Here is a 27,834-nt window from a genome sequence, read left to right as displayed (position 1 = left end):
GCACACGCGAAGTTACTGAGTCTGATCCGGGGTTTTAGTACGACTCTGCCCCTTTAGACGAGTCTTCCCAGTGCTCCCCTGTCTGTCACAGACCTTGCCCTTCTCTTCACACCTTACAGAATATGCCCAACATGGGCATTTAGGGGTCAATCAGCCAGCTCAAAATTATGATTGTACATTAAAATAGTTGCCTAAGCCTCCTCTATATTAAGGCAAGAAGGAAAGGTGCCTTTAGAGGAGGATTTATCTCTCACTTGGTATTTAAAATATAGGTGATAAGCATCACCCTTCAGACCTGCCATTCTTTTTCCTCTGACTACAGTGGAAATGCGGATGATTAATTTTTAGGTAGCCAGAATTAGGTGAAATTGATCTGACTGTACTAATAAAAAATATCTACCTCAAAATATATTTAGGCTAGATCTCAGTGTACAGTATGTAAGACTGAAAAGGAATTCATTTTTACCAAATCTGGTTTGAATCAAATGAAGTTTCTGTGACATTGAAGAAAAAAAAAAAAAACTTTCACAAAGTGTCTCTGTGATAATAAAAAAGCTACTAAAAATGTCCTTTGCATTTAATTTTTAAAAAGACTTTGATTTACAGATAAATTTAATTTATTGCTTGGGTAGAACCTTTGGGCATTTTACAAAGGACTGAGGAACTATTATACTATCTCTTGTCACCTTGCAGATCTCATTAGTGTGCAAGACACTTGCACTGAAGGTCTTATTTTCATTCCTTACCCTATTTACAAAAAGCTAAAAGAACGGTTAAACTATTAAACGAAGTTCCTGAGTTATACCTAAAGATGTATTTGCTCGCTTCAAAGAGCGGTAGAGTTGAGTTCTTGACTCCACCAAGGGCAGAGGTCCTCGCTTTCCTTTGGCACTTGGCTAGTCTGGGAACTGACTTGGGATCCCCAGGTATCCAGCAGGTTCTTGGGCAGGAGCACTTGCCCATGTCCTGGTCCCCACAGGACGTCCATGTGCCTGTCAGGGATGGTTCAGAAACAGGCTGGCAGAAATAGAAGGAGAAAACAGAAGTTTTCACTGCTTTCCTACACAGGGGTCATGAAAGGACAGTATGTGACCTTCCAAAACACCTTTCTCTGACGTGGCTATGGAGGCAGAGAAAACCATAACCTAAGGAACTCCAAGAATGAGAAAAGAAAGTGTAAATGAGATCAAGAAGAGGAGGAAAATTTTCCAAGAGCAGTGTACATAGAGAAAAACAAGGAAGAGCAAGTAGTTTAGGAAAAGAAAGAAAAAACTTGAAAAGAGCAACTGAGGAATGTTATAGAAAAAGGAGGTAAAAAGAATGGTGAAAAAACCAGTAAGATGCTCAGGGAAGGAGATCAATCTTTATTTCCCAGTCCCTCTCACTTGCCACAGGTCAAAGCTACGAAGACAGCATGACAGATTTCCACTGGCTATCATGATAAAGTCCTGGCACATTGTCCTTGCTATTACTGTCAATCAGGAACAACTGTCAAAAATTACTATGAACAATGAAGGTACATGTACACAGAAGTGACCACAAAAGATGACAGGAGAGAGGATTTTGACAGATTAAGATATTATTCTGCCTTCCCTGTGTATTTGTTTAACTTTCAGGCTTCAATGGACAGTTGAGCAAAATGGCAATAGATCTGTGTAACGCGGAGGCTGGTAACAAGGCAGAGAATCTATACGTTATCTTGCAAACGAAAGAACAATAAAGGCAAAGGGAATGGTCAACAAGAAAAAAGGTAAAAATAAATAAATAAAAACAAGTCAGAGAAGCTGAGTGTGAGGGAGAGAGAAAGAGAGGGGGAGAGCATCCGGGTTTTGTTCTCATTTACCCTCAAGTCGTGGATTTACACTCGTGTAACTGGCAAAACCATTTGGCCAAGCTCTCCTTATCAGCAACAGGCAGAAATGAATGACAGACCATACAGACGGAAAAGACCTATTTGCTCATCCACTTGTCTTCGTGACAGAACACAACTGTTCCCTATTGTACTTGGGGTTTTTTTGCCCCTGAGTTTAAATTAAAGTCTCAAGAAATTGAGCACCCAGGACACGACATTCATACTGTGCATTTTGATTCTCACCTCCCCTCAGTATCCCTCCCCACATAAATACATTACAAGCTTAATCACAAATAAATACCATTGCAAGAAAAAAGTCTTAGTCCGTAGCTAGAAATTAGCCTTCTAATCATTTCTATTACTCTTAATTGCATTTAATCAAATTTCATGTGGTCTACCTGAGATGAGGTAACATCAGTTATGTTATCTTAAACTTTAAAATTTATAGTATTTTCTGAGCAAATGGATTGATAGCCATATAAGAATGGAGATGATTTTTACCCTCCATGTCCCACTGTATGTTATCCTACGTTTCAGACCTCAAGTCATGCTTAGTATTTTTTCCCACCAAAATGAGAAAATCCACAGTTAAAAAAATGATGCCTTCTATTATTTTTACAATCTCACTTAGGCGATTATTCATGAACCAGATCTCACACACATCCGCAGTGAAATTTTACTGTATGTTAACTTTTGAGGAAAAAAACCTCCTGGCTTTTGAATGTACTTTTTTTTTTTGTTTAGATTTTTTATAAGCTATCAGCTGTGATGGATTTTCTCCATCCACTGAGCACCTGTAAGGCTTGAAACAGCCAGCCTTCGCATCCTGAAATGCATCACCTTTGTACTTCTCAAACTAAAACTCATTGTTCTTTTCTATTCATATTTTTAAATGTTTCTTTTTATTTCTAGCTAATGGTGCTTCTATTTTTCACTCACATCTGAAAGCCTACCTGAATCTTCCACTGGAATCTGCACATGGCAGCTGTGAAGAACAGTACGGCACAGAAACCAGACCAGGAAAACATTATGCCATGTATCTTTGGGCTCATGTTTACTTAGGATTTTATCCCTAGTGCAGATTATTTCTTGGATAGAGAGAAATCATCTATTAGGTACATGTCAGGCACCAGTAAGCCTCAGAGCAGTGTCAACAGAAATCCTTCATAACAGACCTAATTCAAAGGAAAGTCAGCTACTGTTATCCTAAAAGGTGCAGAGATGCTAACTATAGTTTGCTATCAATCATTGCTTTAACTCAAGATTACAGCATAATTTAACTTTCTTATCTATTATCCTATCTTCAAGTAGAAAATAATCTAGAAAAGATTTAAAAAAAAGAGAAATCTTTACTATGGAGTAAATCATTACTGATTCTGGAACAGAAAGCAACAATAATCCTCCTTAAAAAATTGTTATCAAGCTAATTTTTCATTAGGCTTTTTTTTACCCCTCTGCCAGTTTTTAAGCTATGCAGCAATGCTGAACAGAAACATTCAAATTGGTCAAAGAATTTTGTGAGTATGAAAAAAGATGAGAACAATGAGGATCAAGACTTTACTATGACCTGTTGTTGTCTTTGGGGGTATTTCAGATTTCCAGTGTCACATGGATCAGCCTGATTTTTAAACTATTTTTTCTTACTCGAGTTCAAACACTAGGTTCATAATATATTTTTCAGAAGAAATAGTGTGGTTTCTTTTTTTATACACTACTGAAAATACTTCTGCTAATGCATAAAGGTTGAAACTTAAGTGACGGTATTGCCAACAAAATAATCACTGCTTTGAAGAAAACTTTAAGGATTTTTTTTACATAAAATAGTTAATCGTTAGGATACTGATCTCAATTCTAAACCCCTAAGGTTTAAGTTATACTAATACAGACCAAACTATTAGGTTTTAGTGTCACGTTGCCACTGATGCAGTGTCATTGCTCAAGCCAATTTTACTCATGATACAATCATTACATTGTCTTATAGATTTTTCATCACTTTTGCATCTATTAAACCAGACATATGAGGTAATACCAAAACATAATTACATTTACAGCTTGAGCTCTACTGTAAGCAATTTGACCAGAGGGTTCATTTACGTCTGCAGGTTTATTCCAAGAAAAAACAAATCAACAGAACCCCCAAATGAGGGATTCTTTAAATTTTTGGAGACTGCAAAAGTAGACTTCAGAGGTATCTCCATGAGTTCAGCTTGTTCCACTGTTCTTCCCCACCTCCATGACCAGCCATTATCAGAGCCAGGATGCGGGACCAGATAGGCTTTGGGTGTGACATGAGTGTTCTCATGTAAAATATGAAAAATGTCCCATGACCTAAATGCAAACAGCCAAGATTTTCCCGGTATCAGTTTGCATAGTTTCCACCAAAACGTACATCATAAATATTTCCACCAACCTGAAGTTCTCTACTCTCTTAATAAACCTCCACTGGGGTGAAACGCACAAGCTCATGGTAACGTGCCTATTAATTAATTACCAGAAAAGGAACAACGTACCTTTAGTACTAAAAAACTCAAATCAATCTATTTCTAGCGGTGTATATCAAAACATTATTTTGGTGGCATTTTGTGCTGTGCTGCACGGCTCTTCGTAGCCATCTGCTTTATTGTGTCTCATACAGGACAGGGCTGCTTTATTAACAACAACAAAAAAAGTTCATACAAAATACAGCTCTTCAATTCTGCACTGTTAAAAGGTCACTTCTCCACTCACCCTTTTGACAAGAAAGGGATACAGAAGAATTACTCGACTTTGTTCTTTTCCAGTGTTGCACAGAAAGCTTTTAAGGAAGAAGTCACTCTAATATGAAAGCAACACAAAGGGGCCACATGGAATACTGTGATTATTTGAACCTAAATGACTCTGTTAGTGCACTAATCTTTCATCTACAGGGAATCAGACTCTCATGTCGGTCACAGGGGACAAGGAAATTATCTCTGATCTTTGTGTCTATTTTTACACATCACAAACCAGCAGTAACAGTTTGGTACAATTCATTGGACTTAGCCATCAGCTTCAATTTAAACTTGGGCTTTTCTGGACAAGTACTGCTTTAGCCATATGTTAAAGCTCAAACTAAGCCTCCAATGCTCCCACATTTGTCCAGATCATGTCTGTGAGCAGGATAGTCTCCTGCCCACAGTCCTGTTACTGCTACAGTTTTGGCTATGAGGCTACTGCCGACCCGTGTCTCCTGGGGCCAGAAGAACGATGTGAACCATCCCGAGCACAGGAGCTCACAAAGGTTTCACCGTGCTTGTGAAAAAGAGCAATGCACACACTCTAAACGGCAGTGGGACCAGCTTAACCTGCATACTGCACAGTCAGCATACAGGAGAAAATACAGTAAAACCACTTTCTGATGTAGAGATTATTTTTTAAAAGCCCTGCTATAGTTTACAGCCATTTCACAACATGTTTTCCATAAACAAGCACAGTGTCAACAAAAAATAGTCACCGCAGCGGTGCAGGGTACACGAGGAGGCGGTAAATGGTGGCACTTTGTCACAGAGGCAGCACCCTCTCCCGGGCAAGGATTGCCCCTGACGAGGGAAAGGAGATTTCACGGTCTTCAGTGATCACCGAGTGTCTGGCCTCCAGTCCAAAGGGACATACGGAAATCTCGGCAATTCTGTCACATTTACTGAGCATCACACTTCCCGTCAAAAACATCTCTGAAGTACCACAACCAGCCAAAATGAAATATTAGGCATAACAAATCAGGAGTAATTTAGCCCTGCTACCTGCAAAAACTCCGGTTGAAAAGGTCGGCTCCCTGATCCATCCAGGTAGTGCTATACAGACTTCTAAGTATTCACAGCTTTTGTTCAGTCACAAATATCAAGCCTAAAAACTTAAACACTTATTCCTGTTACAGAAGCTGACGTATGATCTATTTATTTCCATTACAATTTCTGCTGTTATTCTTACACCAACCGTCACTTTGAGCAAAATTTGTCTGTCGTCCTCCAACATGCAGTCATTTGGCTGGTGAAAGCCAACTCTGCTTTTCAGATCTGGGGAGTATTTGAAATCCAAATTGAAAAATGCACAATGAAACAAATGAAACAAAATTAATCCCTTTTACAAAATAAAACCCTCTTTTCCTTGGTGAATCTTGCTAAAAGCAGACTAACAAAGAATAAAACAGAAGTTGGGATTTTTTTTTATATCAAACTCCAGATTTATGGCCTCCTACTGACATTTTTCCCCAATAAATTCAAGCAATTCTTAGAACATATTTATCCCTATGGAAAGTTTAGGTCAGCTATTTCATGTTCGAGGGAAGTATCTATTTCTTCCTTTATTCCTTATTCAAGATACCTCCTTTTATATTGTATTCTATAATATGCCTCCATTTATGCTTAATACAGGCAATGTGTGCAGAAAATAAAGATACAATTAAAACTGGAAGGAAGCAACATATTCACTGTTCTGCCATTTGACGGGCTCAGCAAAATATGTACGTATGGAGCCTATATACCGCCACACTCCATTTCTTTACTGTGGTTTTTCAGACTCCCACTTAACAAGCCCGTCATTCCCGATGAAGGTTTAACAGCTTTGTATTTTCATTCTGTGCGACGCTGGTTTCAACACTATATTGTCAGGAAATAGGTCTTTTTCCCCATTCTTCCAAATGTTAGACTGCAACCTTTATTTTGTTTTTAGATGTAGGCAGTGTACGTGTTGAAGTTTAAGGCAGCTACTGCCATTTGCAATGTATTTCACCAGCTGATAATGGGAACTCTGTAGATTCCAGGGTGCCTGCTTTTTTTTTTTTTTTTTTTTTTTTGAGGGGGGCATTGGCTGAAATCTGTTTTCTGGTATATTGCCCACAATAGTGCTTTACCAGGGTTCCTTACTGTCACCGTCCTGCAGAGTTGCTCAGACTAGGACTCAGCTACTATGTGAAAGGCTTGAGAGCAGCCACAGAGGAAAACACTGTCACAATTCATAGTAAATGTCCTTGTGGGCTCTGGAATGTTAATGTGCTGCATACTGCAGCAAGGACAGGGCACCCAAATAGTTTCAAACTATTAGAACGAGTTTAAAATTGCCCACTGGTAACTATTTAAAGGTCATTAGTTACTTTTTTTATATATAGTGCATGTATTCAGCTAGCAGAAATCTGGTACTACATTGTTGGCCATAAAGGGAAAAGTTGGACAAGTTCTAAAAAGAGATCAAAGCCTGGGCCAGATCCTCAATTAAAGTCAAATGAATTATATCCATGTACATCAGCAGAGGATGTTTTATAGCGTGCAAAACACTTTGTGTCAGAGCAAGAGTTAAGTGACAAACCACCACTGGTGTGACTGCAATTCTAACTGTTCTTGTCCAAAATATTCAAGAACTCGGTTGAACAAAATAATAAAAACCAACCCATGAAGTGTTGGTTTCGTGTGTCATCTCATTTCCTTACAAAATTCACCCTCCTCTTGCCGTCAGGAAAAATGAAACTGCAAAAATAATAGATAGTGATAGCAATGGATACACTGCTTCCACCTTTAAAACAAATCTACGTATGCTCACAAGTAACCTCACATACAAGCAGAAAAAAACACTGTATTTGAGAGTACAGTAATATGCAGCATTTGTGTTTATCAATTCCTATGGTTTTGGGTAAGATATCTGATGATCTTGAAAAATGATATTTTTTTTCTAAAGCTAAACAAAGGAAAACTGCTAAATGATGCATTTACTAAGGTCACACCCTTGAAGGGTAAATTGTTTCATTCTCCTAACAATGAAGAAAATTCTATGATTCTTCCTGCTTCCACCTTTAATTTGGTAATGCTTTGTGTTTCTATATACATGTGCTGCATAGTAATAAGTTCCTTTTTAAACTAACAGGCTCAAACAGTGGAAAAAAGACTAAACAAACAAACAAAAACCTTCAGGTTTTAAGTTTGTAAGTGGAAGGAAAGGATAATAGGTCGCCCAGAGCAGTAGGAAACTGAAAATATCTTATCAATTTTACATGGTTGACTTATTGTGATTTACAGGGTTTTTTTTGTCAAACAATCCCATGGTGTACAAAAAAATTCTCTTCTGGTCTGTTTGGTCACAAATCGAGGAAAAACTTTGAAAAGGACTAAGAACAAGGGAGGATATTAGATGAAGTGGAACTGAGAAAAACTATCGAAACAAGAGTAAAGCAAAAAGGAATAAAACAGGCTTTATACAGTCCATATGGATTAAGACTCACTCATTTGTAATTCTGAAGAACAGAAATTAATGCTGGAAACATTTGCTGAACCGTGTTTGTACTTTTTATTGTAAAGGTCAAAGAGGTGTATAATGGTTTTGCGAAGAGAAAAAAGTAACTGTAATAAGGTCTATTACTTACTATACTTGCTCTGTAACACTAAACCAAAGAGCAATGAACTGTACCTTTGGAAACTCTAAGGAATTGCCTTTTATAGCTGAAAGGTCAAAACAGAATTTGGAAGAGCAGCTATTAAGTTACATGGTCTTTATGTATCGTTAACAGTTTGCCCGTGAATTTACAGGAATGTCTATGTTGGATAACAGAGATAGGGCTTGTTCCCTTGCAGTATTTAATCCCTTTTGCATATAATCCTCCCCCCCCAACACAGACAGTCTGTCAAGAGTATTTCCTTGCTTTTGTATGTATCTGTACCTATTGAAAACGAACACAAGCCTATTTCATAAGCTCTTCCCCGTTCCTCTCGCAAGGCAGAAGCTGGCACAAGTGCAACCATGCCGCAGAGTTGGGTCAGGGCAGCTGACAAGTATGCGATAGCTGTCCCATCCCCTACGTGTTTTGCGAAAGCACTGTCAGTCCATGGGAAAGCTCCCTGAAGTTGAATGAGACGGCAGGAGGGGTGGCAATAAAGGAGCTGCACTAAGAATGTCATCTATTTAAGCTGCCCACAACACATTGACATTTTGTCGAAGGCACAGCATCAGGATACCCTTTCACTGTTTTGGCGGGGCACGGACTGCTGCACTCCCTTTCTGCCCGGACAGAGGAGCCTGGAGAACAGATATAGCCACAAAGAAAGGTTTTTTTTTTACACTTGGACACTGAACTGTTGGGATCTTCAGTGTTGCATTCTACAGATTATTGCCTGATGCGTACCCGAGAGTAGTTTCTCTGACCTTTTCCTACTTTTTGCTCAAGGGATGTGAATAAAATAAAGACCTCCATACTTCCTACTTAAACCAAGGTGTTATGACAATGTTCTTCTTTGGATGCTTTAGCCAGCTCAGGGTTAGACAGCAGATACTGTCCCCAGTCAGAGTCACGGGGAGAAACCTCATTCACTATTCCAGCTTTGGATCCTCCCTGGGAAATTCGTATTGGCATAAGGTAAGGTTTTTACAAAGCAAATGCCTCACAGCAGTCATTACTTAACCGCTCTAGACCAAGATTAAAATTATTTCTTTTATTGAGGAGAAAACCAAGGCAACTGCTGACATTTTTGTGGCAAACACTGTAGCTATCCTTTCTGCCAAAGAGGAATGTTCATCCATCTGGCTCATTAGGAGTCCATGCTCCAGTTAATCCAGGTCAAATCTGTTTTACTTCTGTGCAGTGGAAACTATTTTGAGAAGGCCTGCGCAAGGCCCGCAGATTGAGACAAACAGATCTTTGAGCGCAATTACTGTGCAACAAAAAAAAGAGCCTTCTGCCCCGTGTACCATTAGATAACATAGACCTAAACATGTCAAGGCTCATTCTTGATTGTATTATTGGGTACAGAAAGTACTGCTATTTCTACGTATTATTGAGAAGCAGTTCTAATAATTACAGAAGACTACAATCTGGAACCTTTACGCTGAGAAAATACCCAGATAGCATGGTGTCTCACTGAAATAAAGTTAAACACAAGATAGGATTGGCAGAGTAGTCCCAAGGGAGGGCGGTGTTGAGGAAAAAAACCCACAGGTTGTGGAAAAGAGAATGATCAAATAAAATAAATCATAGTTTCCAAGAATAAATTTTTGGTTCAACTGAGAAGTTAGAGACCTTCAGTGTTTTTCTCAGAAAATCCACTCAGCTGTCTCTCTATTCTAAATTAGATATGCTTAGGACATTCTTTGTAAAGCAAACATAGAATTACAGAATAATATGGGTTGCAAGGGAGGCCATCTAGGCCAACACTGTGCTCAGAGCAGGTCCCCCTTCAGGGTTAGACCCAAGTAGCTCAGGGCTGTGTCCAACTGAGTTTTGAACACTTCCAAGGGAGGAGATTCTACAGCCCCTCTGCGCAACCTTCTCCGGTGCTTAACTGGTGACACCCACGGTAAAAAAATAAATATTACTGGTATCTTGTAAAAAATTTCATTTTGGAAACCTGTTTCATCCTTTCCCTGTACACCCCTGAGAAGAGTCTGACTTAATTTTCTCCATAACTACCTTTTAGGTAGCTGAAGACAGCAATTAGATCCCCTCTTAGCCTTTTCATGTCTAATTAGTTCGGTAGTTTTAACTTTTCATCACTAGGGAGAAAACAGTTTTACACTCAGTAGAGTTCCTACATTTTTGTAATGATAGGATTTTAGGTCTTTTTCAATCTGTAATTAACTATGGACCAAGCTGTAAGTAAAAAGATAAGAGCATCCTATATTCACATAATTTCTTTCTTATACATACAAACTATATAGATACCCACAGTATATTATATTATTAAGCCTATGCAGAATTACCTAAGTTACCTAAAGATGTCTAAAGCAAACTCAAACATTAGTCAGGGAAACCATAAGTGGCAAAGTTAAGCTTTAGCCACAAAAGCTGAATTATGTAGCATATTTAAGCAATAATGAGAATAACACATTTGTGGCATAGTCCTTGAAACCACTCACCAAATTTTGAACAAAGCATGTCTGCATTAACAGGAAAAGGGTGAATCCACACTTAGCGAGTGCATCTTTGAATCAGTTGCTGATTGAGCTACCCATGACCTCCGTGCAACTCTCCTGAAGGTTCAATGTTCTAAATCAGGGAAATTGTTATTTGTGCAAATATCTTTTGAGTCATTTGCAGGGCAGCTACAAAGAAGGGCAAAAGGGCTTCTATCTTAGATCCAGAATGGTCTATATTATCAGAGTATATAATAGAAACAGAGATTAATTAGAGAGAGAAAAAGAGGCAAAAAGCATGATAACCCATTGATAACTTGGGGCCAAATCGCACAGAACAAGGAGAAAGCAAAAAGGAAGAATTTCTTTGCTGGCTAGAGATGCCTCCAGAAACCATCTCTAAAGACCTGAGTATGAATAGTTCTTCAAGGCATGGCAAGCCCTTGGAAAGGCCAGTAAGCCTCATGCTCTAGCAGAGCTGTTGAAAGAGCCAAGAGAGAACCTCACTGGGTGATGTTTCAGTGTGTTTCTCATTGTAACTAAATACTATTATGGAGAAAATAAAATTCTTTTTATACATGTATACCAAGCACACCAATCTTGGAATGGCAAAATTATTAACCAAGGGTGGACTGGCAAATTGACACATCTTGTCCCTAGCAGACTTGTGGGCTCCCAAGACATTAAAGGAACTGCAGTGCAGATTTGTAAGAACCTAATGGGAGGCAAATACTATTAATTTTGAACAGGCAGTGAGGTCACCCACTCTGCAAGCTCCCAGACAAGAAAGAGAGAAAATCATCACAGATATCATTCACAGTAGGATTTAAGTCAAAGTTGTTATCAAAAGAGATCTTTGAATACAGCATTGCTGCACTTAACTTAGGCATATGAATTAATAAACCAGAGAAGCTGCAGTTAGTCAAGTTTCATGGTAAATGGCCAAGGGAAAAGATTTGTAAGTTTATTAATATTTCATAGTATTGTTACACTAAATGTGGTATACATTAAATATGAAAGCAGTACTGAATTTCCCACTTTCTTTAAGAAAATACACTACACAATGTTTTCAATACACCGGAAAATCCAAGCATTGTTTTTCCTAATATCACTGAAACTTTTTTTCTCTCAGTTGAGAATGCGAATTAGGTTCCCAGGAGAAATTTCTATTCTTCTCTATCACCTGTTTCCTCAGTATCCAAGTAACTAGTAAAAAGGAAGACTGAAAACACAGCAAGAGAAATTGAAGATCCCTAAGGAAAAGAGACAGGAGTTTCTGTCAAGGATCAAGAAGGGATTAAATGCATACAGTCAGTTAGAGGGAACGATTCTGGGAGAAGAGATTTACTAGAAAACAAAATTGTCTCACAGCTGAAGGCACTGGAAAGTTTGCAGACCTAATACTGAGGAAGAAGATGAGGAGCAGCCAGACTTTCCCACCCCGTCACGGGGAGTACTTAGCCTATTTTTCTTGGCTCAAAGAAGTCTCACTGTACAGTGACACTTACATTCTTTGGAGATAAACAGTAAAGTACTGTAGGTGACAACAGCCATTTTCGCTGATCAAGAGGCAATATTACCGATACCATGGAAATAAAATCCACGGTAACTCCTGTTTGTTGCCTGATGACTAAGGCTCCAGAGAGGATTTTGTTTTGTTTTGTTCTGTTGGAGCGTTAGCTTTCTAACGTGGTAAGGGAATAAGATCCTTTCAGACAGGGAGAGGGGATTAGTGTATCTTGCTGATGATTCGGGGTCAAGCCTGGCAGTGTAACTGCTGGGATGGTTCTTAGCAGTAATGAGGAAGCTGTCTGAAAAAAGGAAAAGAGGGATTCAATATCAGTGGCCACAGCAAACCGTGTTACTACTTCAAAAACTTCAAGTTACTGACAATAAAGAAAGAGAGTGAAGAAAGAGATTGAGCAGGACATTTGCCAGCAGCGCCCTTATCTGCTGTGAAAGGCAATCAAGCCCGGTCCAACTTGCCCAGCTTTTTGTGCCAAGCTGTTACAGGCCCCAAAACGTCTTTTACTTAAACTATGTACAAACTGAATCTAATTTTTTTCTGCTGAGGTGGGAGGATGGGGGCGAAGGGAGAACCGTGACAAGGAAATTAGCAAAAGAGGGCCAGAGCCATGCAGCTGACGGAGCAGTTTGGCACCGGCACCGCTACCCAAACAGCGGATAACGGGATAACGGGAGCGGCCCGGGAGGAACTCCTGCGGTCCCGGCCCCGCAAAACTCCGGCATTCCTCTCTTCCCTCCCTCAAGCCTCCAGTGAATACGTCTCTTTCAAAAGTACGTGGGCCTGTCAGGCTGTGGCCTCAGCCCAAATCTGAGCAGCGGCTTTCCCTCTGTGGCTTTCAGCCCCCGGCGCAGGAGGTGGACGTGTCCCAGGCTGGTGCAGAGACCTGCCGGCAGCACCTGGAAGAGCACAGGTGCCTCCCAGAGATTCCTCCTCCTTGCTGGTGTCTTCGGAGACCTCTCCTCTGAGCTCCAGTGACAATAAACAAGCTCATACCAAGCCCTGCCTATCCACAAACCAGGCTGAAGTCGAAGATGTGTAATACAGATGTCCCAGTTAGGCGCGAAAACTAAATAGAAACTAGGCGTATTACAAGCAAGGTTTAAATTAACTTAGCCCGTGATTAATTAGACCGATCACAATTTATGCATAACCCGTAATTTATGCCATGCTGCATACCACTGATCATGTGGTTTATTCTACACACAGAACAAGATGATTTAGATTATAGGGAAACATAGTGAAGTGACATAGAGCAGACCTGTCGTGGAGGGAAGGGAGGAGAACTCGAAAGGGCTCTGAGTGAGAAACCTGTGTTTGCTTATCCTTGCTATCACACTCGCTTTGTGAAAGCTGTAACTCCAGCAGCAAACCTACCTGCTGACCAGTGTGAGAAGGCACGGTGACACCAAGATGCAGATTAAGACTGTTAAAATACACCCCCCCCCCCCCCCACCCCCATATCTGCTATTCCTACTCATATTTCTTTAGGGTTTTCTTCACCTTGCACTCTCATGCAAACTCCTCTCCGGCTGCGTTCTGGCTGATTGCTTCCCTCCCACTGCCCCACATCCCCATGTGGCTTTTCGTTTCTGCTCTTCCATCCGTTCCTACTGTCTCCAACAGCCCCCGACTCTTCAGCATCCACCGTTTACCGTAATATTTGTATCATCAAAACAAATTCTTGTAATTATTTTCTAAATATGGAAACACGCTTCTTTTATTGTAAGCGTGAGAAGATGTGAATGCATGAATAAATGATCATATAAAGGGGAGGCCTAGGTGCATGTAGTTGCCCCGCTAGTGTTTAGACCGCACTGCCAGCTAGCTCCGGTCCTGTCAGCAACTTCGCCTGCATAGGGAAATCTTGTGGCACAAAGGCTCTGTGCACAAGGAAACCTAGGGTAGTAACTGCACTAGTCCCCAAAACAAGGGATTCACTGATTTTCTGGTGCAATTCTGACTAGCTTACAGCACTGACATTTTTGTCTGTTAAAAATGATAATGATATTGTTAATAGTTAGGGCCCCATAAGAGGGTTTCTCTGCATGAAGTCAGGCTTGAGTGTTACACTTAATCTGCAGTTACATTTTAAATTGCATTTATATTATAGCTTAATTGAAGTGTGCATACGATTTCCCACAAATAGTACTTTCAGTTGTTATACTATATCAATAATAATTACAATGATTTATACATTCATTCAACTTAGGTTATGTGAGAGTTAGATTACGAATGCATTTGAATTACAGTGGAGTCAACTGTATACTGGCATAAACCAACCTGCTGATATTTTCCTTTTCCCCCTCATATATGCCTTTTTAGAAAGACTGACTCTGATATATGGGTGAAGAGGCTGATATGCATCTTGTTAATGAGTTAATTCTGGATTTATTAAAATACTTGCTTTTTATTCCCTTCCCTATCATGTTATCAAGGACCCTGTGATACGCTTCAGAATAACTAGATCTTTTGACAACTGCTGTAATAGCTAATAACTGTCACTGCTGTCATATAAGGTGCTTGAAGCTTCATAAACTCACATCTAGGAGTCCACTCTTTCTAGCAACATCTTTGATTTTTTCCAGCTATGAGTACAGCCCTGGCCACAGCAATGACAACTTCTCTCTTCATACAGAAAATATGTTCTTGCTCTCTTCTGCCAACCTAATTTCATTATTCAAGTCCATCGACTAAAAAATAACCAGGCTTTTGTTTACAATAGTTACAAATTCATAATCCTGTCTGGGCCTCAGAATTTTGCACAGCATATTGGCAATTAATATCCAATTAATGCTCGTAGACCCATTGACTGTGTTACACATCTACAAAGCAAACTGTTGACACATTCATTTTTATTTCAAACTGCATGCTGTAGACTATATGGAATAGGGAGTACATTGAAAATTCTCAGCATATTCTGAACTTGGGTACAACAACTCCCCGGGAACATATTCTCACCAAAAAAACTTGAAAATGAAAAAAATCCAGGGATTTTTACCATGTAAAAAAATACAGAATTACATCATTATAGACAAAAAATAATCTCTGGTGTTTATTAGGAAGAGGCCTCAGGCAATTGCTGTTTCTGCGTGAGAAAGAAATAGTGGATTTCTGAAAGCAACTTCCCATGAATGGCCACAGCTATGGGTATAGCTGTAGACCAAGAAATAAGCTACAGAGGATGCAAATTAGAATACAAAGGATTACAACAAAATAAAATAGAGAGTATGCAAATTCATATGCTGTAAAACTGAAATAGAATATAACTTTCAAAGAAGTGGGATGAACTTAAGGAATCCTGGAAGCTGTGACACAGATAGTACATTTTCTTTCTGGCTCAAACATACTCTCTGTCTTAATGAAAAGCTGTTATATAGAAGTACATCTTATAAATTTCCAAATCAAGAGTCCTCAGGTTTCCAATAGGTTCCCAACTGGGAGTCCTTCCCACTAGAATGGGACTGAATGACTTCTGATTATAAGTCAGCATTTCAAATATCTCACTTCAAACATCTTATGCTAAATTTCAAAAAATTCCGAGTAAAATAGTGCCAAAGAGACTGACTTTGAGAAGATTGTGTTATCAGGCAGACAGCAGTTAGTTGCACTACAAATTCGTAGAATTGCAGGATATTCATTTAACAGTTTAAGAAGCAGCTAATTCTTTCTTTGCTGCACTTTAACAAGTGAAAATACAATTAAAAATAGGGCTTATAACTTAGGTGGCACAAACAAATATGGTCTGGAAAAATAATTAACATTTCTTATTACATTTTTTTGTTTGTTGTTACTCTAAAATAATCAGGAAGTATAGTGAAATTATCATCATAACAGAAAATTATAACAAAAATTACCAAAAGATAAGACAGATAAGGAGAAAGACGCAACAAACGGTTTATCTACACCTAGAGGTTAAAGTGGCAAAGTTAACCTCATTTCTTCTGTGAGAGAGATACACTGGATGTACACTGGATAACAGCATTCATTTGGAAGGCGACAAACATTGTAAAGGGCTTGATTTGATTTCTTTTTCTAATTAAAGAGATCAGAACTAAAATCTCAACATGCTTATACCTATTTAAACTAAAGGTCTTTCAGGCTTTTTATGCATTTTTGCACTCAGAGTAAATTGCCAATGAGTCTTCAAAATAATAACCATGTTTTTAGAGAACATGGATTAAATAATTTACAATACCACCTAAGACACTTTGCTAACTTCTAATTTTTTAAGCAGCTGTCAAAAAATGTACTGATACTACTGCAGGTTTAGTGTTACGTTTTTAAATTCTTTTGAAGTTGGGCAGACTTTAAACAAATAATAGACATTCTGCACTAGTATTAATTTCATTAGATGGGCTTTACAGTAAAAGGATGCTCAGAGAAGCTTGAGAGTTCAAATGAATATATCCTTACAGTCTAGCTCTAAACTGATTTGCGGCTAGTTTATAACATGGGCACACAGGCAAATATGGATGGGTTTGATGTTTGTCGTGCCATGCAAAAAAATGGCACCAACAGAGACATGAGAGACCCCAAATCTCTCTTTCCAGCCACGTTCCGCACTGGTCAGAAAGGCTGCTGGCAAACAAAAGCACTGAGAGAGCCGGTCGATGTCACCGCGAGGTGACTACCGATTATTTGAGAAAGGTCTTTGTGATTGTGGGAGGCTCCTGAGGACTGGGAAGAAAGCAAATGGCACTCATTTTCAAGAAGGGCAAGGAGGAGTATCTGTATAGCCTGGGAAGGTGATGAAGCAAATCCTCTTAGAGACCTGCAAATCATCCTCGAAACCATTTCCCAACATACAAAGGACAAAAAGGTGACTGGGAGCAGTCAGCACGGGTTTACGAAGAGGGAACGATGCCTGACCAACCTGACAGCCTTTCACGAAGAGGTGACTGGCTCAGTGATTGAGGGGAGAGCAGCGGATGTTGTTTATCCTGACTTTAGGAAGGCTTTCAACACCGTCTCCCGTAACATTCTCGTAAACAAACTGTATGGACTAGGTAAGTGGCCAGCGATGCGCGTTGAAGACTACCTGAACTGCTGGGCTCAAAGGTTGGGACTAGTTGTACAAAGCGCAGCTGGAGATCTGACAAGAACCTCATACCGGTCAGCAAAGTGAAGTGCAAAGTCCTGCACACGGGGAGGAACCACCCCAAGAACCAGTATATGCTGGAGACCTACCAGCTGGAAAGCAGCTTTGCAAATAAGGTCCTGGTGGACGCCAAGTTGGGCATGAGCCAGCAGTGTGCCCTTGCAGCAGAGAAGACTAATGGTATCCTGGGCTGCATTAGGCAGAATGTCGCCAGCAGGTCAAGGGAGGCGATGTCTCCTCTCTGCTCAACCCTGGTCAGACAAAGCTGGAGTGCTGGGTCCAGGGCTGGGGTCCCCAATACAAGAGAGACATGGCCATACTGGAGTGAGTCCATCAAAGTGCCACAAAAATGATTAAGTGATCGGACTGCCTTTCAGATGAGGAGAGGTTGAGAGAGCTAGTACTGCTCAACCCAGAGATGAGAAGGCTCAGGGGGATCTTATCAATAACTATAAATACTTGATGGGAGGGAGTAGAGAAGGCAGAGCCAGACTCTTTGGTGCCCACTGACAGGACAAAAACCAATGGGCATAAATTGAAATAGAGGCAATTCCATAGGGATGTAAGAAGAAAAAAATGTACTGTGAGGATGGTCAGATGCTGGAACACGCTGTCCAGAGAGGCTGTGGGGTCTCCATCCTTGGAGATATTTAAAACCCAGGTTGATATCACCCTGAGCAACCTTGCTCTCGCTGACCCTGCTGTGAGCAGGGAATTAGAGTAGATGAATTCCAGAGGCGCCTTCCATCCTCAGCTGGTCTGTGAGTCTGTGCGATTTCATCAGTTTATAGGCTGAGCAACAGTTTCTGGAAGCACTCCAAGACAGACACAACACCTCTTAGGAACTCTTAGTCCATCAAAAGAAACCTCCACAGACTGACTTATTGCACCAGGAAAAAATGAATTTCTTGGTTACTATTTAGAGCTAAGACGTTTTTCACTTTCTAGATAAGAATTTCCCGGATAAGAAGCAAATAATCTTTGTGTCTACGGTAGGCAGATTTAGGGAAAGAACTCCGGCCACATTTGGAACAAGTCCTTGTTCGAACCACGTCCTTCCTTCAGTTAAGGGGAAGATTACTGGTCAAGTAAACTTTGCTTCACATTTGCCTGCAACATGTCAAGAGCAAAATGAATCAATTCAGCAGTAGCAGCAGCTGGGAAGACTTGGCAAAATGACTGTTAAGTCAGCTTAAGATAATATGCAAAAATTAGCAAGCCTTCTTGGAGGAGGAAAGGGCTTATTTAAAGTAGCTATAGCAGTACAGCAATGGATGTGCATGACTCAGAGAAAAGGGCAAGTGGCAAAAGGACTAAAGAGAAAATAAGAGAGCTGACAACAGTATCAGTAGAAAGACTTTGGGCTTCACAATTCAGCCGCTATTCCCTAAGCAAAATAGGCTTGTCCCTACAAGATGAAAGGGTGAATGTTCACTGTCATTCAGTTTGTTTCAAAACATAACATGTTTCCAATTACGGTTTTTAGCTGTAACAGTTGAAAAACACTACTAAGTTAGCAACTGTGTTAAAAATAGCAGTAATTCTGAATTAATTCTGAATAAACGTGCCTTGTTTTGAACCGGAAATAGAGATGGACAACATAATCCAATAGATTTCCTTTCCCAAGGCAAAAATGTGCCCCACCTTACATTCTCCAAAGCTTTCTATCAATCAGGTAATCAGGTCAGAAATACCACTTCACTGGGGATATCTTTTACTCCTAATAGAGGAATTTGATACCATTAAGTACAAATTCAATTTATATACTCTCTAGAAAGCATCTTGATTTAAGCAACGTGTTTTAAATCTACACTAGTATCACTGAGCCATCCTGTATGCAAGGGTGCAGATATGATGGAACTTTAAACAGGGGAAAAAAAGAAAATTCAGTTTTGTGATAATTTCTTGCATTTAAAAGCTTTTTTTTTCCATTAAGTGTTATACATTCTACTGTTAGATAACTTAGCCTGAAATTCACCATCTATTTCACAGTTTTAAGTTTCCCTCCTTGCTCTTGTTAGAGCTTTCAGAACTGATTTATTTAATTATTAGGAAGAACAGAAGGGACAGAATCAACCCTATAACATGCTTGTCCTTTACAGACTACTATAAAAGGAATTGTTCTCATGTTGGCGAGAAAACAAGAATTCCTTTTTGTGAAAAGTTACTTGGCTTCACCTTTGGTTTCCATTCAACATCCGATGCAACTGAAACTTTCTCCTCTGTAAACAGAGAGTATAAGCAGAGCAAACACTTTAATCTGGATCATCTGCATTTTTGGAGAGTGAGTAACCATCAGTCGACCAAGCGTTTATAAATGTGGCCTTAGAATTTGGTGTAAAAATATACTGATTTCTATTTTCAGCACTGTTTGCAGGCCTTGGAAGGGTGGGGCAGGGAATAAGCATAAAATATGTACTAAATCACATGATAAGAGAAGGTTGAAAGTAAATAAAGTCAAATGAATCAAAGAAATATTGTCATCTTCCTGAAATCTAGTGCAAAATAATAATTCATTTTGGGCTGCTAACAATCGTCACGAAAAGCAACACAAAAAAGACTAAAGCAAGTTTGTTCGAATTAGTAAGGCTGTACACATCACGTCCACAAATTCACCATCAGGCCATCACAGGTTGGTTCCTTCTAAGTTTCTTCTTCCCCTTCGTTTTGATGGACAGTTTTAATGAGCTCTTTTTAAGCTGGGCGGGATTGCTGCCTCTGAGGTAGTCCCACCTGAGTGTCTGCAGCAAGGAGTGCCTCCGTCCTTCTTGCTCTCCCCCAGCCCCAAAGAGACGTCCTCATGTTTTCCTTTCTTATGAACTGATCAGGTTTGGGATGGGTTAGGCAGCCAGGCGGGGCTGGGGAGTTGGCTCATACTTTGTAAGCCCAGGAATGCGGCAGGATAGCTTTATGTCTAACACCATTTTTCCCCGTATTGAAGAAATGGGCACAAATCTTCCCAGTTATTCCCATCTTCAGCAGTAGCCATTTATATCAGAATGTGTTGTGGGCTCCTACCTGCTTATTTACAACATCCATCATCCAGGAAATTCACAAGTTGCTCTTTAACACCTCCAATAATGCTTACTACAGAATGTTATTAACCTTTTAGAAAATACAGTGCCTGTGTTAATTTTCCACCACCTCAGCAACAGCTGGGAAGCTCCGAGCTTTGTTCACAGAGAAATAATTCATGAACAGTCTATTCCAAAGAAAAACTTTGAAATATTGGGGAAAAAAACAAATGAGAGAACAAGGTGAAGGGAACGCTGAAGTATTTGTGTGTGACAAGAGCAGGAATAGGGTTAAGAGGGAGGAGGACAGATGGACAGAGACCTCAGAGTTCTCCACAAATCTTTTGATACATATGAGATCAGCAGAGTGCTAGTTGGGTCAAAGTAGTAATAGGTCTCACTGCAGATATGTTTCTTATGAGAGGCTTGTACCTGGGTAGGACCAATAAGGAAATCTTGCTTGCTTGCTTTTCTCTCCCCCTCCTCCCCACCTCCTTTGGTTTTTCTCCCCCTCTTCTGCCATTGCAGTCCATGACCTTCACAAGAAAACGCTTCTGCTTTGATAACAGGCTGCAAGCCTCCAAGGACCAGCACTGCTTTCTGGGAAAGAAAACTGTTGCCTCGCTCAGAATCCAATCAAAACCTGAACGTATCAAGTGAAAAATAAACCAAGGACATCATTATTCCGTCTCATTGTGATTTGGCTTGCCTTCAAATCTCATACCCTGTATATCTGAAATAGCAGCACGCCTCCATTAGCTGAGCCTTCCAACGCTTTAATCAAAGTATCTTTCAGAATAAAAAGGCAGAAATGTCAAATTCCAATCACCCTTTAAATTCCTTCAATTCCCTGTGCTACACAAAATTAAAAGCCTTACCCGTGGATAATTTCCCGTAAAAAACAGCATGCAGGCAGGCGCTCAGCCACGCGGGCGGGCGCCAATTTTAGAACATGGCAAGCACGGGTGGGACAAGACAGGGAGGCTCTGCCGTGGGCATCCCATGCTCACAGGCACGCTCCTGCAGTCAGCGTAATTGGTTTTTCACGAGTGATAACAAATTCCACACTTTATAAGAAATATATATTATCGGGTGTTCAGCGGGACGATGCCACGTACCTAGCCCAGTGCACATTACAAGTAAACTTTTGCTTTTCTTCCTTCTAAGTCTACATGAAGAATATCAGATACTGGGTTTGCTGTTTTTGCTGGAACACTTTTGGAGGGCAAGGGACCCACAGCTTTCTCAGACTCTACTGACAGCCAGAGGAATAAAGTGGTTAAAAGAAACAGGCACGGTTAAAATAAACAGGCACAAAGGGTTTGATTAGCCTGACTAAAACTTTCTCTCTTGATCTGTGGTGCTCAAATCCCACTAGGTCCCCAGGGATCTTTCAAAATCTTTTAGCAAAGGTAAGGTAAGCAAAATGTGATATTCTGGGTCCCCATTTAGATCATGTCTACACATTGAAGAATTTTAAGATTTTGGGTTTTTTAAAAGGAATTCCCAAACCACTAGGATACTTCATAGAAAAATACTGTAGAAAAGAAAACCATCCTCAGGAGTAACATAGTTCTCTAATGTTTTCTATGATGAAACTTTTACAACTGTAACTTTTTAATGATTAGAATTGTGCTAATTTGTTTCTGCTGAATATGATGATCCTTTAAAAATGTTTTAAGTAAGAAATTAGGTGTAAATGTGCCATCTTAACTGGTACCTTGTATGAACATATTCAAAATTACAAGAATGTATGCGTTTGCTCTTCTATATATGTTTTCAATACTTACAACCTATATTTTGCCTTTAGAAATAAAAGACTGTATGAAACTGATAAAAATTTAATCATATAGATATGGATTATTTAAAAAATATGGAATTAGAGAAAGGATCAGAAAACCTCCCAAGTATTATCAGCCTCATGCTCTAAATAATATCCCAAAATTAAAATAGGACTTGTGACCACAACCAAGAAAGATTATGACTTCCTTAAAATCCAGCCTATCTGTCCTTCAAAACACATCATTAAAAATGTTCCGACTTGTTGCACATGTGGCAAGTCATCTAGAAGGGAAGTCTCTGTGGTCTTTGCAGCGAGTACTCCGAACCCAAACAAAACAACTCCCTTGCTCCACGTGTTTTTCCAGGAAGATGAAGGAGCGTGTTCCCTGGCTCAGCCCAGCTGGCAAGCTGTTCTGCAAAACCACACTCCGCTAACCATTATTTCTCCTTTCCATAAAGCTCAGTCTTTGATAAGGCACAATTATTTAAAATTCCCGGTGCTGTTGTGCTTCCCCTGACAGCAATACGGTATTATCGCAAGTGCATCCTCCTCGACAGGAACATGATGCTATAAAGCACTGCTAAATTTATCGAGGAGTCTTTTCCTACTGGTTTGGTGTAACACAGTACAATGGTTATCCTCCTAAATGATAATTAAACTTTGGGGTAACATTTAATTGAAAATGTACTGCGAAAATCAACAAGTCAGCCTTTTCAAATCAAGACTGCTTGGTTCACAATCCCGTTCAATATGATTTTGTCTAACAGTAATCCATGACAAAAATATATGAGCTTAATCCTGTTCCCTCTGGCGATCATTTAAAAATGCTTAACCCCTTGGACAATTCTGAGGCTCAAATAATTTCACAGTATTAGTCAAAGGTTAACCTTTTTCTACAAATATTGTACCTTTTCAGTTATAAATAACTCTATCTGCTCAGTAACTATATTCTATTAGTAAAGTAACTGAATCTTTGCCTTTGACAAAGCACCCTCTTGCACCAGCTGGGGAGTGACTTTATGAGCAGTTCCTTCCTCCCATCCAAGATCCAAAGAAATTCGCTGCCATCCTCCTCCTATCTCACCGAGTTGTCTGGGGCCACAGCAAATCGCGCGGCCCAAGAGAAGCAGCTTTGTAATGCTCTCCCCGAGGTGCGCGTGCATCACCAAGCTCGTTTCGGAGGAGTTTCAGCGTGACCCCGATGCCCTGCGCACCCACGCAGAGTTTGTGCCCGTCAGCCGAACCCAGAGCGCATTTCGGAGTTCAGCCTCCTCCCAAGGGCTGCGGGGTGAGTCCTCCGAGATGTGTGCTGATACACGGTGATAAGCAGGGACATCTGGGAATTCGCTTCCGAAATGCACTTCTGACCTGAGCTAAAGCACTAACCTCAACGGACCCCTGCTCAGTAAACCCATGATAACTAGTAAGAGTCCCCTCGTGGCCACCAAATTTCAGGCAGGATTATTTTCTTTTCTGCACTGGCTCTGGTTTGATGATTAATTCTATTTTTAGTCGCTACTTTGTGCAAATCCAAGCAGAGAAAGAGGATGCCTGTGTGCAACTGCAAGCAGAATTTGGTTCCGTGTCAGACTGAGGACGCAGAAAGAGGATTATATCTGCTAGGAGAAGAAATACAGCATATGATACTGAATCCCCTAGGGAGGGTGGCTTCTGAGATAAAGTTCACAGTAATCTCATCTTAATTAAAACAAAATGAAATTTATGATATCTCATTTCCCTGCCATTTTATTATTTAGGTGTCATTGTCAAAGACTCTGCAGGAATCTAGGAAGAGACAGTCGCTGCCCCAAGGAGTTTCCAGTCTAACTCAGGCAGAAGTAAACACTGAATAGCTCAGCAAAGAAAGTAAAGCCCTCGGCGATGAATAAATACCTTTATGTTTTCATAAAGGTCATTCTCAGCAGAAGTGAGAGAAAGCAGGGAATGGAGAACCCGCCTTTACTGCTGTGGCACAGGAGAGAGCAGAAGAGAAAAGGGAAGAAGTGAATGCAGAGGTGGATGGAGGGTTGGAGAGGGGACTTTTCAGAAAAGAAAAAGGATGGATTTAAAAAGCAATGCTGTCACGTCTAAGAGCAAAAAGTTTTCATCCGGTATGGAGAAAGAAGCAAAGCTAGCACAGGCAACAAGTAGGAGAAGTGACATGTCCTGAATGAAGGCTGGGGATAAATTTAAGAGCATTATTTTAGACACACTTCGTCACAAAGTGCAGATACGGTTTTTCCTTTTTTATTGAAATACAACTATAAAAAACCTTAACAATATTATACAAAATTATATCAAGAAAAATGTCATGCCCTTTGAAGGAGTGAGGATACAGGTGAGGAAATCAATTCAGCTAAATAATTCTGAAGAAGCGCTAGGACAGCTCCCTTTCATTTTAGATATGAACATAGTTACGTGACATAATTTAGCAAGTGATTTAATGCCTCTTGTCATGAATGCTATTCATCTGCTAGATGCAACTCTGGTTTTCTATTCATATTTTTCAAAAGCTCTAACACAGCTATTTTTTTTTTCTTTCTTTCACCTACTACATCTTCAGAGTGCAATTATAACTTTTGAGCTAAGCAGCAAAGATCTCTCCCCCTTCCTTAGGAAGCACCTGCCCAGCTTCTCTTGCAGCACCGTCTCCTTGTCAAGGCTGAGGACAAGCAGTCTGAACTGATATTGTGACTCCCTTGGAAAAGGAGTATATAGAAAAATGAAGACAACAAATCCTCCTTATTCCTCTCTAAGGAGGACTAGTGGAAAAGGTTGGGCACTACGTGGCTTGCTCTAGGGGGTGCCATCTTCCTCTTGCCAACCAGGAGTAAAAGCCCTTAAGAGAAAGCCACAACATTGCTTCTTCCCAATCCCAGCCCCAATATTTTCAGAAGTGAAGCAATCTGCCTTCTAATTATTTAATATGTGTAATCATTATTCTACGCCTTCCTGAACTGTCAGACTGTGTCCAGTAAGTAAAGGGTCCTACCACTGCAGAACCTCTCCTTATGGTACAAAACTCTCTGGAAAATCCATAGCTGATTTAAGTCTTATTTACTGCACAAGAAAACACAATTTGAGTTCATCTTGAAAAAAACGGAAAGCAAACTGTGGCATAAGACAACACCTGCACCCTGAAATTTTCCGTTTTAAGCTTCCTTCCTCTCAAACGTAAAAAAAAATCTAACATTATTTTCAGGAAGCTTCATCAGAAGTTAGTGACCATAGAGTCCATTATATGTTATGGGGGAAAATGACAGTGTGTATGTATTCCTCTGGCTTTTATGATAAGAAAAACAGAAATTCTATCATTATAAAGACGCAGGACTAAGCTGAAAGTGGAAGAGCCAAAACAGATTATAAAACAGGAGGCAGGGACAATAGATAGAAGTCTGGACAATACTGACACTTTTTTTTTTCCCCAGCACAATCTGTTTTGGGAGCTTGGGTAGGGGAAGAAGACGAAAGATCATCTGGGAGCACAGTAGATGGATTTTAAAACTCTTGTCATTCTTTCATTCTTGGCTCTCTTCAGTCTCCTATTCTTGGCATCCTCCGTTTTTCTTCTTATTGCACAGAAAGGATAGCTTTAAACTAACAAACAAATGCAAGTCTGGAAAACATGCCTGTTCTTTTCTGGGAAGCGCATGGGAGAGCTCAGCTGCTGCTCACTTTGAGCAAAACTGACACCCCCTCATTCGGTTGTTACCAGACAGTTCAGTGGCCAGAGAAGAAGAGCTCTCTTACTCCGTAAGTTAATATTAGGCAGTGAAACTGTGTATGCCATTAAAGTTCAAAGAAACTGATTAATCCTTTGATGTGTTGCCAGATTATTAGAATAATGACTCTATTTTTTTCAAATGTATTGGTCTGTCTTCTCGATTCTTTCCTTTTTAACCCCATGCCTTAACAAGCGGTGAACCTCAGGAGGAAAGGAATTATTTTTATTCAAAGGAGAGCAGGGTGCTGTTTCTGGAGCACTTCTTTTATATATAATGTACAGGATATTACCCCCCTAACAGAGACCAAAAAATTCTCTTTATTTTCCCCCCCGGTGCTCTCCTTCTTTAGACTTGGAAAGTAAACATTTAAAAATGCATGCTGTTAGTGGGCTGCGTAGCACTACACTGCTCTGTCAAAGTGAATATTGTGATAAATTATGTCAGTCTGTTCATACTTACAATCATCTTCCACTTCCTCATACCAAAGCATGTGAGCAGACATGAAATCTCTCCACAAAAAAGAGGAAAAAGAAAACAACAGCAAAATACTTCTTGGCAAAGTATATTCCAACTTTGCTGCTCCAGTAGCTGTTGCTGAATTAGGCTCGTCCCTGCATTACGACAGATTTGTCCCCGCACGGAGCTCTGCGGAGGAGCGCGTGGAAAGCTCCCCGGTGGGACGCAGCTCCGGGCTGGCTGCCGGCAGGGTCCGCGTCCCGGGCAGGGAGAGGCAGGGATCCTCACTTCCACCCAGCCGGCATGGTAACTAATGCCAGTGCTCTTTGGAGGCCCCTAAATGTTTCAAATTCCAGGACCTGCGCAGAAGCAATGCTCCGTGCTTCCCTCAAAACAAAGTTGATTTCCCATAATAGGACAGCCCATGCGCTCGACATATAAGGCTCTGCTTCCAGGGTGGCATGTGCAATGGATTTAAATTATGTGTTACGGCTTCCCCAGGAACATTAAGCGCTACAGAGCGGGGTGAGGATGTTTACTGCTCCCTTTGTGCAGTTCCCCCGGGAGCCCTATGAAATATATTTGCCCCCTCGCCAGCAAACGACCCCCAGCCCATATCCAGATGGGATCCTCCCTTTTTGGGAGAGGAGCGCTAACCGTCCTGTATTCGGCCATTCTCTCCCAGATGAGAGTTTGGGGATTGCAACCTCCCTCCCAAGCAGGGGAAAAAAATAAACAAACACCAAAATAGTGCTGTCGCCAAACGAAGTGTGTAAATACTAACTGAAGTTGTGATAAGTCAGGAGCTGCTTTAAAAAAAAAAAAAAAAAAAAAAAAAGCTATTGACTTACAATTGACCTTTCCACTCCCAACAAAACCACGCGGTACTGCTGCTATACACAGCCCAGAACCACTCCGAAGAAGAAGCAGAGGCAGGACTGTATGTAAGCTGTCTGTCACTGCCTCTTCCTAACGGTGGGAACATCCCTTCACTCCCAAATCCCAAAAGCTGCTGGTCCCAAACAGGTGGGACCTGGGCTCACACTCTCCCCTGCGTTCAATCCCAGGCCTCCTTAGTTTATACGGGAAGGAAAAGCAGGCATCCACACAATACTTGAGAATGGAACTGTGGCATCCTCCACCCAAACCCAGATTTTGATAAGGCTGCTTTCTACAGTATATACTTCGTACAGTATGTGTGGCCTTCAGAGATAGGCATAAAGAATCGTGTTATTAATTCATGGCTTCATTTGAAAAGTCATTTGAAAAAACACTCTTAAGCTGTTAATTACTTTATATTTTGCAAGCTATCCCTAAAAACCTGAAAAATGATATTTTTCAGGTTTAAAAGTTAGTGTCTAGTCATAGTGACTACAAGTTATAAGAAAATTCCTGGATTATACAGTAAAATAAACACAAAAATGAAGTGCATAATATACCCTTACAGCCACTGGCATTTTCTACACCGATAGTCAAATTAATACGCTGGAGAACCTGGATGTACAGCACACGCCAACAGACTCCTAAGGAT

The 27,834-nt window shown here is 40.3% G+C and overlaps 1 protein-coding gene across 9 annotated transcripts in view; it reads right to left on the bottom strand.

The window, feature by feature from the left end:
• DMD (dystrophin) overlaps positions 1-27,834 on the bottom strand; it is a 1,191,992-nt gene that overhangs the window by 1,094,822 nt on the left and 69,336 nt on the right. For 4 of the 9 annotated variants that reach the window (XM_049835300.1, XM_049835303.1, XM_049835307.1 and 1 more), the window contains exon 1: positions 26,307-26,607. The exons of 3 other annotated variants lie outside the window; for them this stretch is intronic. In XM_049835300.1, coding sequence (XP_049691257.1) covers positions 26,307-26,349 — 43 coding nt within the window. In that variant the 5' untranslated portion in view covers positions 26,350-26,607. Of the gene's footprint in view, positions 1-26,306; positions 26,609-27,834 lie in introns of those variants that run through there. 2 more of the 9 variants (XM_049835304.1, XM_049835308.1) reach the window with 1 other exon arrangement.

Source organism: Accipiter gentilis, chromosome 32, assembly GCF_929443795.1.
Source record: "Accipiter gentilis chromosome 32, bAccGen1.1, whole genome shotgun sequence".
Taxonomy (NCBI): Eukaryota; Metazoa; Chordata; class Aves; order Accipitriformes; family Accipitridae; genus Astur; species Astur gentilis.
This window is presented reverse-complemented; position numbering and strand designations above follow the sequence as displayed.